At 53.2% G+C, this 14,187-nt stretch overlaps 1 protein-coding gene across 1 annotated transcript in view; it reads right to left on the bottom strand.

The window, feature by feature from the left end:
* SORCS2 (sortilin related VPS10 domain containing receptor 2) overlaps positions 1 to 14,187 on the bottom strand; it is a gene marked incomplete at its 5' end in the record, with an annotated part of 492,994 nt that overhangs the window by 87,276 nt on the left and 391,531 nt on the right. Inside the window, one exon of the mRNA XM_040237340.1 lies at positions 7 to 171. Within this exon, the coding sequence (XP_040093274.1) occupies positions 7 to 171 (165 nt within the window). The remainder of the gene's footprint in view (positions 1 to 6; positions 172 to 14,187) is intronic.

Genomic DNA, 14,187 nt, shown 5'->3' with positions numbered 1-14,187 from the left:
GCTCACCTTGCCCTCCTTGGTGTAGGCCAGCACCTTGTCCTCCTCCCGGGGGTGGAAGATGAGCGTCTCCACGGAGAAGGGGACGACCTGTTTCTGGAAGGTGGCGCCCTCGTCCGCGCTGAGGAACAGGCTCTGGTCCCGGTCGCTGAGCGAGGAGCTCACGAGGATGATCTGAAAGACACGGGTCAGGAGATGCGTTTGCACTCTTCGAGGCCACTGCCTGCAGCGGGCTCCCCGCAGCCCCCAGAGGCAACTGGCCCAGCCGACACTTGGCTCCAGACTTCCCGCCTGCAGAGCCCGGACGGCAGATTCCTGCGGTTCGGAGCCCTGTTTGCGGTACTTCGTTACGGCCGCCCCAGGACACTGACTTGTCCAGTGAGAGCTCTGCAAGGGCTGGGGCAGGGGGTGGGGAGTGCCCGGAGGAGGCTTATTGTGAAGAGCGCCGGGAGCAGGGGCCTGAGGGAGGCTGCCTCGTCCTAGCTGGAGGCTTCGGGGTGGAGTCGGAGCCCACCCTCCGTATTCTCCCCCTGACCTCAAGCCCAGCATTGGGTCGCGCTGGAGATGACGGGAGATGCATACGTCTTTGAGTGGCCCCGACTCCACTCCGACGTGACACTGATGGCAAGGCGCCCCCCGAGAGGACGAGGGGCACCTCCACCACGCGCAGCCCCCAGCCCCCACCCCCCGAGGTCCCTTCTCGTTTGCCTTCCCTCCAGGTTCCTCTTCTCACAGGTCCAAGCCCTGCCGGACTGTGTGTGAGGATTGTCCCCCGTGTCACAGAAAGGCCAGGACAGGCCAGCCAAGGGTCAGAACAGGGCGGCCCTGGGGCCACTCGGCAGAATGACAGGGCCCTGCGGAGGGACACACACGAGCTCCCGGAGCCGAGGCTGAGTGAAGAGCACCGGAACGCAGGGGGAGGAGCACCGGAACGCAGGGGGAGGAGCACCGGAACGCAGGGGCAGGAGCACCGGAACGCAGGGGGAGGGGCTGGGAGCCACTTGGTCCCGCCCCCGCCCCCCAGCACCATGGCCCCGCCTCCCGCTCCATCAGAAGAACCATTCCCCGCACGGAAGCCGGGGGACTCTCCTACACACGGACCTCGTAGAACCGTCACGGCTCTTCACAGCCCCAGGAGATGCCGACTCCATCATGGGGGTCCTAGGACCCTCCCGACCGCCTCCCTCCCAGCCTCACATGCGGCCTGGCCTTGCCTGGCAAGGTCCACATCCCCGCCCGTGCCCCTTCCCACCTGGGCGCACACCCTGGGATGGCTTTGCCCTCAGGCTGGTTGGCGCTCCTGCTGGAAGGCTGCTGGGGGCCCAGGACTTGTCCTCAACACTCTCACCCCATTTCATGGAAGAGGCCTCCTGCACGGGGACTGGAGCCCTGTCGGGTCGGGGGTACACTGTGGAGGTCACTACTGATGCCCTCCGCTCCCCTCCCCACAGGGCCTGGGGGTTCCACATGCAGGATGAGGGAGTGAGTGAATGAATGAATGACGGAAGGAATGAATGAATGAGGGAAAGAATGAACGAGGGAATGAGGAATGCACTAGGGGTTGGTGGAGCAGGGGGCTGGGCACACACACTCCGTCTTTGGGTAACCCAGCTCAAATTCCGTATCTGTGTGACCAGTGCCTTCTGTGCTCCTTGTCTGTACAATGGGAAATGACAGGCTGAGCCCGCCATGGAGGTCTGATATGAACGCGACAGCCGGCCTGCATTACATTCCGACTGTCCACGTGTCGCTGTCCCCCATGCTTGGCAGGTGGGGAGACTGAGGGCAGGCGACCCCCTGTGGTCACAGAGCCACGATGGGTAGGGCCGGGGTCAGTGGCGATTCCACACAGGGCGGGGTTTTAGCTGGGCTGGAGCTGGCAGCCTGGGTTGAACTAGCCTGGCCCAAGATGAGCTCAGCTTTCCCTGGGAGGGAAAGTACAATGAGATGCCCCCGGAATGACTTTCCCAAACCCCGACATGCCTCTGGAAGACAACGAAGCATGTGGAGCATAAATCGATGAGCTGCATGAAACTCCTGTTTCTTGTGAACAAAGGATACACCAGTGTGTTCCTTCTTTCCAAGGAAACCTTACTGGGCTCCTGGGTGAGGTCATTCACTTTCAGCAGAAAGCCTTCTGTCCCCCCAGCAAGCAGAGGGGCTTGGAGCTTGATTCCTTGTGACTCTGATCCCTGAAAGGGGGACACGTGCTCGGAGATGTTCTTCATGGTGTGGTTTACATGCAGGGAAAAATGGGAGGGGGTGGCGGAGATGGTTAGGGGAGCCAGAGAGCGTGTACAGATGTTTCCATGGTGTTTAGTGACAAGAGAACTAATGCACTCACACACAAAAAAGCAGGACCTTATAAGCAAGTTCAGTTTCTGTACATTTCCCATTGACAAAACTGCAAGGATGTATATAATAGTTTTGTCATGGTAGGCGTAGAAAAGTAAGTGTGATTTTGTCAGTGGAAAATGCATAGAAAGAAGGGTGGAAGGATTATTACTCAGCCATAAAAAAGAATGAAACTTGCCATTTGTGACAACCCAGATGGACTTGGAGGGCATTATGCTAAGTACAGTAAATCGGACGGAGAAAGCAAATACTGTGTGATCTCACTTATATGTGGAATCTAAGAAGAAAAAGAAAAAAAAAAAGCTCACAGATACAGAGAAGAGACTGGTGGTAGCAGAGGTGGGGGATTGGGGATGGGCAAAATGGGTGGGTGGGGTCGAAAGGTACAAATGCCCGGTTATAAGATGAAGAAGCCCTGGGGAGGGACTGCAGCACGCTGAGAATAACCAACAAAACTCTACTGCACATTTGAAAGTTGCTAAGAGAGTAGATCTTAAAAGTTTCATCACACAAAGAATTCTGTAACTATGTAAGGGGACCAATATTGCCTAGAGTTGTTGTGGTTATCATTTCACAATGTGAACAAATTTTATTATGTTGCACTTCTGAAACTAATATTGCTTGTCAGTTACAGCTCTGTTTTTTAAAAAGAGAAAGGAAAGAAACACAGGGGGTTATTAATAGTGGTTAGTCTTAAGTGGTGGGGTTAAGATTTTTTTAAAATTTGAAATAAACTTTTTAGCTTAGAATAGTTTGATATTTTTGAAGATTTTTTTTTGATGTGGACCATTTTTGCAGTCTGTGTTGAATTTGTTACAATATCGCTTCTGTTTTAGGCATGTGGGGGTCATCTTAGCTCCTCAACCAGGGATTGAACCTGCACCCCCTACACTGGAAGGCAAAGTCTTAACCGCTGGATGGCCAGGGAAGTCCCAAACAGTTTTAGATTGATGGAAAAGTTGCAACGGTAGTACAGGACACTCCCACACAGCGCATACCCCGCTTCCTCTATTACTGATAGCCGACATCAACATTATGTGTTTGTCACAATAAGGACCCAACATCGACACGTTGGTTGTATCTAAACACGCACTACATTTCACCCGTTTTCCGCTGATGTCTTTCTCTGTCCCTGTGCCAGGTTCCCACGTGACCCTTAGTTGCCACTTCTCCTCGGGCTCCTCTAGGCTGTGACACTTTCTCAGATTTCCCTTGTTGTTGATGACCTTGGCAGTTTTGAGGAGGACTGGCTGGATATTTTGTAATTGTGTCTCCGTTGGGGTTTGTCTGCTGTTTTTCTCTTGCTGATGCTGAGGTTCTGGGTTTGAGGGAAAGAGCCGGGGAGTAGGGGAGGTTCTAGGTTCCCTGATCACAGGGGTAGGGACTTAACTCCTTTTGCTCCCTCCAGCATCCAGCACATGTCTGACCTCGAGCTGTGGGTCAACCCAGGCCTGCAGGATTTTTACCTAAATCATGCAAGAATTTAGGTTGCCCAGGGTTTATGGGAGCAGAGCAGGGGAGGAGCAGAGCGGGGACGTCAGATCCAAGTGCAGAACAAAAGGAGGGTTTGGGAGGAGGCGACGCCCAGATGAGCTTTGAAGAATGAACGGGAATTTGATCCAGACCTGGGGAAGGGGGTTCTCAGACAGAGAGGCCAGCAGGACCGAAGACAAGCAGATGGGGGTCCCTGCTGAGACCGTTCATGTCCTCCTCCCACGTGTGTACTGTTCCCTCTGGCTGGAGTGCACAGCAGGACCGAGACCCCCCCATCTCCGACCTCACCACTCACAATGAAGAATCAGATTTCCAGATTTTTTAAATGTCACAAAATCCATGTGTGATAAAATGAAAATTTTTGAAGTTTTCTGAGCCCTGAGTTCTGGGCAACTTCACCAAGGCTGAATGTTTCTCATTTATTTTTCATGTGCCTGCTTTGCGGTGCCCCCAGCTTGAGTTCAGCCTGTTTTTATGGTGGGACATCCTCTTCTTTTCCAGTGCTTCTCCAATACCTCTTTATCCGGCACAGCTAATTTCGAAGGTCACCTCCTCCAGGAAGACGTCCATGATATACATCCTCCAACAGTTTTTCTCATCCCTCCTCTGCCCCTTCCCCAGCATCTCATGTGTTCATTGGCTCCAGTCTAACATTCCTAGGGTTCTCTCTGTGAGTCTGCCTTTCCCTCCAGGCGGGGAGGCTGTGCAGCCTGGCAGGGCGCAGTCCTCGTCCTTGCCATTCAGCCCAGAGGATGGGTGTTGGCATTCCCACACAGAATGAGGTCCCTGGGCACAAAGTCGCCTCTCCATGACAACCCTCAGTTACAGCTAAGGCCCTGTTCATGGTGTCACCCAGGCAGAAGGAAAAGGAACCTGAGGAAGTGATTCTGGCCAGGGGCCCAGCAATCTGGATCACGGGCTATTTTTGGCCTCAGAGTGGGACAAGCCAGGAAAGACGGGGGAAGAAGAAAGTGCTGACAAGGAAAGGATTATTGGAGCAAAGAAAACAAATCAATTAGCATCGTGCAGAGAGGAGGCTGGCAGATTGTTCCTCCAAATTGGGAACCAGACTATTTTCAATGGTGTGTTTTCACTGCTTACTATTCTGGGGAAACATATGGTACCCGAGCGAGGTTCTGGGGGCCTGCAAGGCTGGATGCCTCAAAATCAGAGGCAACTCAGTTAAAGGGAACTATCTGATAGATTCACTGGACTAACAGCCAGCCCATATGAAGCCTGAGTTTCAGGGTCTAATTTGCCAGGCCACGTACATGGTGCAAACATGGGGCCCCTTGTTCAAAGAGAATCAGGAATTTCAAGATGGGACCAGCAGAGCATCAGACCAAGCATGGATTCTCCTGAGATGGCTTGGAGAGTGGACTCTTCCCAGAGCTATTTGGTTAATAAGCTCCAGGACCAGTGGTAGCAGCATCCTTGGAGACTGTCAGACTCACGGTGCCTTGAGTCCCAGGTGCCCTCCCTTGGGTGGGGGGGTGCTGCCTTAGGTCACAGGTCCTGCTCATTTCGGCCCTGTGCCCAACTCCAAGCACGCTGGCGGTCCTGGCCTCTGCTCCCCGCCAAGTGACAAGGAAATAACCAGCGGCACCAGAACCCTGCTCTCAGCCTCCTACTCATCCCATCCACTGCAATGCTGCCCCGTAGGATGGAGGCACCCACGACAGCCCCGGAGTCCAGGGAGGCCACGCCACTCATGGACACGGAGGCCACAGCAGAGGCCTGCCAGCGCGGGGGCAGTGCAGGCTCTGGAGGCCTCACCCCTCCAGAGCTGGAGGTGAGGAGCTGGCCTCACCCCTCCTTTGCTCCTGCAAGCTGTGCAACCTTGGGCAAATCACTTCACGTCTCTGAGCCTGTTTCCTCCCCTGTAAAATGAAGATAGGATTCCCACGGCAGAGGTGACTGGAAGAGATAAAGGAAGCAAAGTGCATAACAGGCTGAGATGACAGCGGGTTTATTCTCGTGGTATTTTATTCTAAAGAAGCTGGGTTCACCAAGCATCTCCTTGGGTCAAGGCCCTGGAGCTGAGGCAGCTCAAAGGCGGTGGTGAGAAGGACAGTATAGGAGGCACATGGCAGGAAGCTCCAGGACAGATGAGGACAAAGGCCAACAAGCTGTCCCCAGGGTGACGAGCTCTTTCTCTAAGGGGTGAGAGTAAGGCCAGGGCATGTGGGTTTGACTGCCTCCCTGTGTACCCTGAGCTGCCCTTGCCCCAGTGCAGGCCTGGCCTGGGGTCGAGGGTTTCCTGCAGGTGGCGTCACCTGAGCTGGGTCTTGAAGGATGAATAGGAGTTTGCTAGGGGAACCAGTGATGGTGGAGTTCGGGGGAACAGCACATTGATGCTGAGCGGGAATGACCCTTGTTTTGAAGAGAGTCACCTGCTTGGGGATTTGGTTTTCGGTCACATTACTGACATGTGCTTTATTGGATATGCTCCACCCACACCAAAGTAGCCTGGATGTCGGTGGGTCGGTCTACCAGATTTGCTCCCCTGCATAGGATTTGTGGTAGAAATGGGGTGGGGGAGGCCTGACCCTGGGCAGTGGGCACAGAGGAGGGCCAGTCCTGTGCAGGACACGAATACGAGTCACTGTGACGCGGAGTGGCAGGAGCTGCCATGAAGCTGGCCTGCAGCACGGGTGTGGGCAGAGAGCTCCCTGTGGTCCGCTGCAGGCGAAGGGGCATGGGGCTGGGGTGCTTGTCTCCCTGAGGCTAAGTTCCCCAGGCCTGCAGCCTCTGTGCCTCCCCCAGAGCCTCTGTCTGTGTTAAAACAGATCGATTAGCTCTCTCCGCCAGGTGTTCTGGGTGGGAAGCCTGCACAGAGACCCGGCCTTGGAGGCCTAAAAATTAACAACCCTTCTGTCATTTCCCTGCCAAGCCCGGCAGGTGTCCCCAGGGTCCCACTCGCACCTGGTTGGAGAGACGCAGGAAGTACTAAGCAGGGTAGCTCTGGGGCGGCGCAGCAGGGGCAGGTGGGGGTGGTGTGAATTGCTGACTGCACTTCGCGGTCACTGCAGACCTGCTAAGCTTAGGTGTGATCATTCCCATTTCTCAGATGGGAAAGCAGAGGCCAGAAGGCCTCGTGGAAGTTTGTACTGTCAGCCAGGTTTGCACCCAGCACTTCCTGCATCATTCATCCACACCACATCATGACCAGTGATGTGACTGCGTCAGCCCAGAACGTGGAAACGACATGAGGCAACGGGCCTGGGTGGGTCTAGACAGATTCGCTCCTCCGTCCCCCACCACCGCTCTAAAGACTATTAGGCGTGGCTTCCAGACTGCAGGTCAGTCCTGAATTTGGGGGATTTCTGATCCCATAGACCGCAGAGGAAGACCGGGATGGTGGGGGAGGCAGGCTTTCTGTCCATCTTCATCTTTGTTTCCCCTGCTTGGTCCACCATTCTATTCTCTGAGGCCATTCACGCACCCATGCACCTATGCTTCAGACCGCAAGCTGGGAGATGAATCTCACCGGAGCCTGGCCGCCAGGGAGCCCATAGCAGACAAGGGGAGTTGTTGAATGATGTGAGCCGTGCACTGGGACAGGCGGTCCTGAGAAGGGGCTGGAATGGAGGCGAGCTGTGCGCTCCCGGCAGGAGTGGGTCAGCGTCGGCCAAGTGCAGAGAGGTCCCCCAGGAAGGGCAGAATGTGCAAGATGCCGATGTGGGCCTCCCACGACCAGGTCAGGAGGTTTGCCTGAACCTGGCACCCTGCACGCCCTTCTGGGACCCTTCGACATGGGCCTGCCCCTCCCTGCCTGCCCGGATCGTGTCCACCTGGCCTCCCGCTCAGACCTGCCCTGCCTGAGTCACCCTGCATGAACCACGTGTGGTCCCACCTGCCAAGTCGCCTCCGCTGGTGCCCTGCTGAGCTTCCATTCCCCCATCTCCTCCAAAAGGTGGTGCCAACATCCCAGTCTGCCTCGCAGCGTAAACCCTAGCTCTGAAACCTTGAGTTAAAAAAGGAAAACAAACAGCAACCAGCAAGTGGTTCTCACCTCTGCCAGAGCTCTGGCTGGGTACGCCACAGATCTTGGGTTTCCCTTCAGACTCTTTATCAAGGAGAAGACTTGTTTTTCATCTTCTCTTTACCAAGTGGAGCCCTCAGAGGCTTCCTTCCGCATCCCCGGGGATGGGGGTCCTCAGGAAATTTCCTTCGTATTTAAAACCCAATCGTCCAGTGCATTCCTTGCCAGACAGATGCGCCCAGCTGGGGACACAGGAAACTGGGCTTTGATGCCCGGAGAGGGAGACAGTGGAGACAAACAAATACAGCAGCATCCGCCCCCTGGGTCTCAAATTAGAATCTGTGCACAGCATCTTACATACACCAGTGTGAGTCATCATGAGCGAGAATAACTCTGCTACTCGGCAAGGAGAACGCGCGGATGAATGCCTCTCGCTGGGCTATTCAGCACACACTCGGATTGCTACCCAGGGTGTTAGCAGAAAGTTACTCCACGTGACGGCTTTCAGTCTGGGGGACGCCGAGAGAAAGCAGAGCCTGGCGGAGATGCCACTCTACTGGGTAACCTTGGGCTCGTCTCTCTCCTCACCTTCAATTCAGAAACAATCGTCTGTTCTGGGCTGAGGTCCTAAATTAGGTGCCACGTGTGAAACTGTGGCAGAAATAGAAGGGCTCTTCATGGCTTTTGTGCTTTCTTAAGCCAGAAAGTAGGAAGTGACAGGCAACTCGCTCCAGTATCCTTGACTGGAGAATTCTCTGGACAGAGGAGCCTGGCTGGCTACAGTCCATGGGGTCGCAAAGAGCCAAACACAATAGAGCACGCAGGCAATCCAGAAATATCTATTCTTGAAGAAGTCACAGATCATCGGAATTTGTGCAAATACAAGTGTGTGGTGCTGTGTCCCTGCTTGAAACCCTCAGGGCCTCTGCTGCCGGGGCTCCTGGGTCTGATGTTCACGACTCGCCCCAGTGACCTCACCCGGCTGACTTTACTCCCCAGCACCAGCCCAGGTCCAGACCTCAGACCATGTCCACATCCCCAGATGTCCGCTGCACCCTCACACTTCTTTGCCCTGGGAAGCCCTGGCTGTCTTCTCTCTGACCGCAGTGAGGAAGCGGGCCTGGAGGGGGCAGGCCAGAGGCTGACTAGGAGGACTCAGGGGTTGTCAGCTGAGATAAGCTGGTGGCCTGGGCTGGGGCAGACATCATGCAACTGGAGGGGAGCGGGCGGGTGTCCGTGACATTTCATGGTCAGAGTTCAGTGGGTTTGGTGAAGGAAATAGAGGGAGAAATAACGGAACACTAAGCGCTTGGCTCGGGCGGGTGTGTGGACGCTGGTACCGCTGGTGGACATGAGGACCAGCCAGTGAGGGGGAGGGCTGGCTTAGGGGATGAAGATGGGCCCAGGGTGAGCCTCACGCTGGGGCTGAGCTTCCTGAGGGTCACCCCAGATGGATAGAGGAGCTCGGGGTTGGTACTTGGGGTAAGTTCAGCAGAGAAACCTGCCCTGGGGTAGGCCTTTGGAAGGTCCATGCTCAGACATGTGACTGGGGGTCCTGGGAGTGGAGGACCCTCCCAAGGAGTGAGAAAAGAACTGGCCAGGGATGGGGACCAGAGAGACCACTGCAGAGAGGTGCCTACGGGGAGGGCCCTTCCCCTGGGCCTTACGGCTGAGGGGGAGAGACAGAGAGTAAAGCAAATGCTGGAACACGATGATTTCAGACAGTGAGACTCACTACGAGAAAAATAAAATGAGGGGATTAAACGACTGTATGTATATACCTATGTCCATGTGTACATACACACACAAGCTTGTATGTATGTGTGACCACGAGAAAAATAAAATCAGGTGATTAAACGACTGTGTGTATATGCCTGTGTCCATGTGTATATACACACGTAAGCTTGTATGTATATATGACATGAGAAAAATAAAATCAGATGATTAAACGACTGTGTGTATATACATGCGTCCATGTGTATATACACACACAAGCTTGTATGTATGTATGACCACGAGAAAAATAAAATCAGGTGATTAAACGACTTACCCGTGTCCCTGTGTATATACACACACAAGCTTGTATGCATATATGGCACACAGGCATTCATATATGTTTGTATAAAGAGATACATACACATGAATATGGGCTTCCCCAGAGGTGCAGACGGTAAAGAATCTGCCTGCAATGCAGGAGACCGGGGTTTGATCCGTGGGAAGATCTCCTGGAGAAGGGAATGGCAGCCCACTCCAGTATTATCAACTGGAGAATCCCATGGACAGAGGAGCCTGGCGGGCTACAGCCCATGGGGTGGCACAGAGTCGGGTACGACTAAGGGACTAACACACGTGAATGAGCATCTGTGGAAAGGTGAATGGAGCAGCCCAGAAGGATAAAAGCACTGTTTCCGGCTGATGAGACTGCGGGTGTTAAGTTTTTCTGTCTCACTGTTTCTACTTCCGTTTTTACTATGTCACGTTTACCTAAGATGGGAGAGGTACTCAGTACATATCTGTGGGATCAACAGATACATTTTCATCAATTAATATTTTAAGATGAAAGTGTGCTGAATGTACTATCAGAAAAGAACAATATATACTTTACGAAAAGAAGAACTGGCTTGCAGGCAAAGGCCTAAGAATGTATGTGCAGTTCTCTATCGAGTGAACAAGATAGGAAGATAGTTTTTTTAAATGAAGGTTTACTTTTAGAAAATCATGAACAGTTATTAATATGTTAAATTGTATTTCCTTTTCTCTCTCTGCCCAGAGTCCAACCATCATCCATCCATCCATCTATCCATCCACCATGCATGCCTCCATCCAACCGTCATCCATCCATCTATCCATCATCCATCCACCCATCCACCCACCCATCCGTCCATCATCTACCCATCCATCTGTCCATCATGCATCCACCCATCCACCCATCCGTCCATCATCTACCCATCCATCTACTCATCCCTCATCCATCCATCCACCTAGCCATTCATTCAATCTTCCTTCCTCCCCTCCCTCCCTCCCTTTCTGCCTCCTTCCCTCTTCCAATTCACTATTCATCCTCCATCCATCGACCCAGTAAAAGTGGCTTTGGGGAGAGGCTGTACGAGCATATAGGAAGAGAGTGCCGCACACTTTGAGCCCTGCGCACTCTTTAGTCACCGGCTGTAACCATCATCACGCAGCCCAACACTCAACCCACCCTTCTTGACGTGGGCACCAGAGGCTTGTGCCTCCCAGTCTTGTCTCTGCATAAAGTTGAACTCCATCAAGTAGGGGTGGGAAAGCAAAAAGGAGATAACATTTACTGAACATGTACTCTGCACTGCCTCGGCTCCCCTGGTGGCTCAGCTGGTAAAGAATCTGCCTGCAATGTGGGAGACCTGGGTTTGATCCCTGGGGTTGGGAAGATTCCCCGGAGAAGGGAATGGCTACTCACTCCAGTATTCTGGCCTGGAGAATTCCATGGACTGTATGGTCTGTGGGGTCACAAAGAGTTGGGCACGACGGAGCGACTTTCACTTTACTTTGCTCCAGGCCCTGCACTAGGCACCAGCCTTTTATCATCTTATTTTCCCAACAGCCACAAGGCGGGAGGGGTTTTTGTTTCTATTTTAAAGACAGAAATAGGAGCTCAGAGGGTGAAATGAGCCGCTCCAGCCTGCACCGTCTGCGTGCCTCTGCCCTGGCACAGAGCCGACTCTGGTGCTGAGAACCCTTGTCCTGCTTCTGTGTCGAGATCGACAAGCATCCAACACAATTTAGTAAAGCATCCACTCAAACACAATTACAGAATTGATTGTCAGGAAAGGATTGGTTCAGTTTTAATTACCAACCTGACAATCACTGAAATGCCAAGAAACATCCCCAAGAACATCTGTAAATTGAATGAAGAGGCAGACCTTTTCCCTTTGGCTGGATGCTGACTTGGAAGATCTCGTGTCTGATCGATAGTAACCAGATAAGGCGAAACTATCACAGGACCTATAAAAACAACTCGTTGCCAATATTTTAGAGCTGCGGCTTATATATATAATTTTGTCTGTAACATTCGGGAAATATGAGGCCCCCATCTCACCCATAATTATTGATGATCTGAGTTCTCTACAGGCGCTGACGCTGAGGCTCTGGAGTGAGTAGGGTGTAATTGTTCTGTTTGGCTGTCTGAGGATGTTTTGCAAACCTAAAAAGCCTACTTGCTGGATGGAGGGTGGTGGACGGTTAATTCTCTGGAGTGACTGTGTTTGGGGAAATTGTCTTTTATCAGGACAGTTGTATTAACAATGCATGATCAGATCTGTGCACAATTTGCTCATTCATCTGCCCCTAACTGACCAGCAGAATGCGAGGGAATGATCTCCGTGCCTTCTCCAGGCTGCGTTTTCCAGGCTGGCTTGGGGAGCCTCCAGGGTACAGATGACAGCGTTTGACTGTGGAGTGACTGTGGAATCTCCAAAGGCTCTCTTTCAGTATGTGTGATTAGAGACCAAGATTATTACTGCCATGCTTGTTGGGGAAAGCACGGCCAAAGCCATGGTCCATCAGTGCAGGGACTATTGATGTTCTGTGCTCGGAGAAGCCAGTAAGGACAGAGCAGAAAGGAGCAGTACTGTAGCTTCCTCGTATCTGTGGGAGGAGGTTGACTCTACCAGGGGAGCCCCAGTCAATGGCCTGTAGCAGAAATCACCTGGATCGTGGTTTTCCTGAATGAGACACTCCTGCCTCATGTGGAGCGGATAATAGCATTGGTAATAATCCTCAGTCAGTTCAGTCGCTCAGTTATGTCCAACTCTTTGCGACCCCATGGACTGCAGCACACCAGGCCTCCCTGTCCTTCACCAACTCCTAGAGTTTGCTCAAACTCATGTCCATCGAGTCGGTGATGCCATCCAACCATCTCATCCTCTGTCATCCTCTTCTTCTCCTGCCTTCAATCTTTCCCAGCATCAGGGTCTTTTCCAATGAGTCAGTTCTTCTCATCAGGTGGCCAAAGTATTGGTGTTTCAACTTCAGCATCAGTCCTTCCAATGAATACTTAGGGCTGATTTCCTATAGGATGGACTGGTTGAATCTCCTTGCAGTCTGAGGGACTCTCAAGAGTCTTCTCCAACACCAGAGTTCAAAAGTATCAATTCTTCGGCGCTCAGCTTTCTTTATGGTCTGATTCTCACATCCATATATGACCACTGGATAAACTGTAGCTCTGACTGGATGGACTTTTGTCCACAAAGTAGTGAGCCATGCTGTGTAGGGCCACCCAAGATGGACAGGTCATGGTGGAGAGTTCTGACAAAATGTGGTCCACTGGAGAAGGGAATGGCAAGCCACTTTAATATTCTTGTCTTGAGAACCCCATGAACAGTATGAAAAGGCAAAAAACAATCCTATGTGTCATTTATCAAGCACTTACTGTGTGCCAGGCACTTATACTGAATACTTGACTCATGTTTTCAACGATCCTCTGATGAGGTGGTTGTTGTTATTATCCCTGTTTGATGGATGAAGTGAATCCCAGAGAGGGCAGTGACCTCAGGTCACATGGTGGGAACTGACCCGAGATGCAACCCAGGCAGCTTCCTTCCTACACACTGCAAAGATGGGGGGAGCATGTTGCTGAGGTTAGGGGCTATAGGCTACAGAGATGAGGGGTGCATGCTGCAGAGATGGTGGGGGCGCTCACGGCCCTTCCCTTGCTCTTTGCTTGTGCATCACAGAACCCATGTTGGCCAGTGTGAGGACAGAGGAAGCACAGCCTAGGTGTCCTTGCCTTCATGGAGCACACCGTCCAGTATGAGACGTGACCAAAGAAGTGCTCAAATGAGCGGCTCTGGGCTCTGGGCAGGGCCCCAACCCTTGACGAGGGGGTGGGGTGGGGAGAGGGGGCCCTGGCAAGAATACAGAGAGAGGGAGCCGGCCGGGTCCCGCAGGATGGGATGCAGAGGTGGGAGACGGGGAAGAGAGGACCACAGGCAACGTGGAGAAGGGAGACTTGGGGGCTGGATGCCCACTGGGCGGGGCAACAGGGAGTCTCCTGCCTGGGGTGCTGGGAGGAAGCAGTGAGCCACACAGACCTGGGACTGCCCTGGTGGCACTGACGGTCTTTAAAGGAGAAAAGCCTGGGGAGGAGACTGAGAAGTGGGCACAGAGGCGAGATGAGAGCAGAGAGCACAGGCCCAGGGGGCCTGGGCCCGAGGGGGTGGGCATGCGGGCAGCTCAGACAGGGGAGGGTGGAGCAAGCACCATGACTGTCACAGGTGGGTGTCCCTGTCACAGGTGTGTGTGTCCCTGGTTACCGCCGACTGTCACAGTGGTGTGTCCCTGGGTACCGCCGACTGTCACAGGTGGGGTGTCCCTGG

Source organism: Oryx dammah, unplaced genomic scaffold (genome assembly GCF_014754425.2).
Source record: "Oryx dammah isolate SB20612 unplaced genomic scaffold, SCBI_Odam_1.1 HiC_scaffold_3, whole genome shotgun sequence".
Taxonomy (NCBI): Eukaryota; Metazoa; Chordata; class Mammalia; order Artiodactyla; family Bovidae; genus Oryx; species Oryx dammah.
This window is presented reverse-complemented; position numbering and strand designations above follow the sequence as displayed.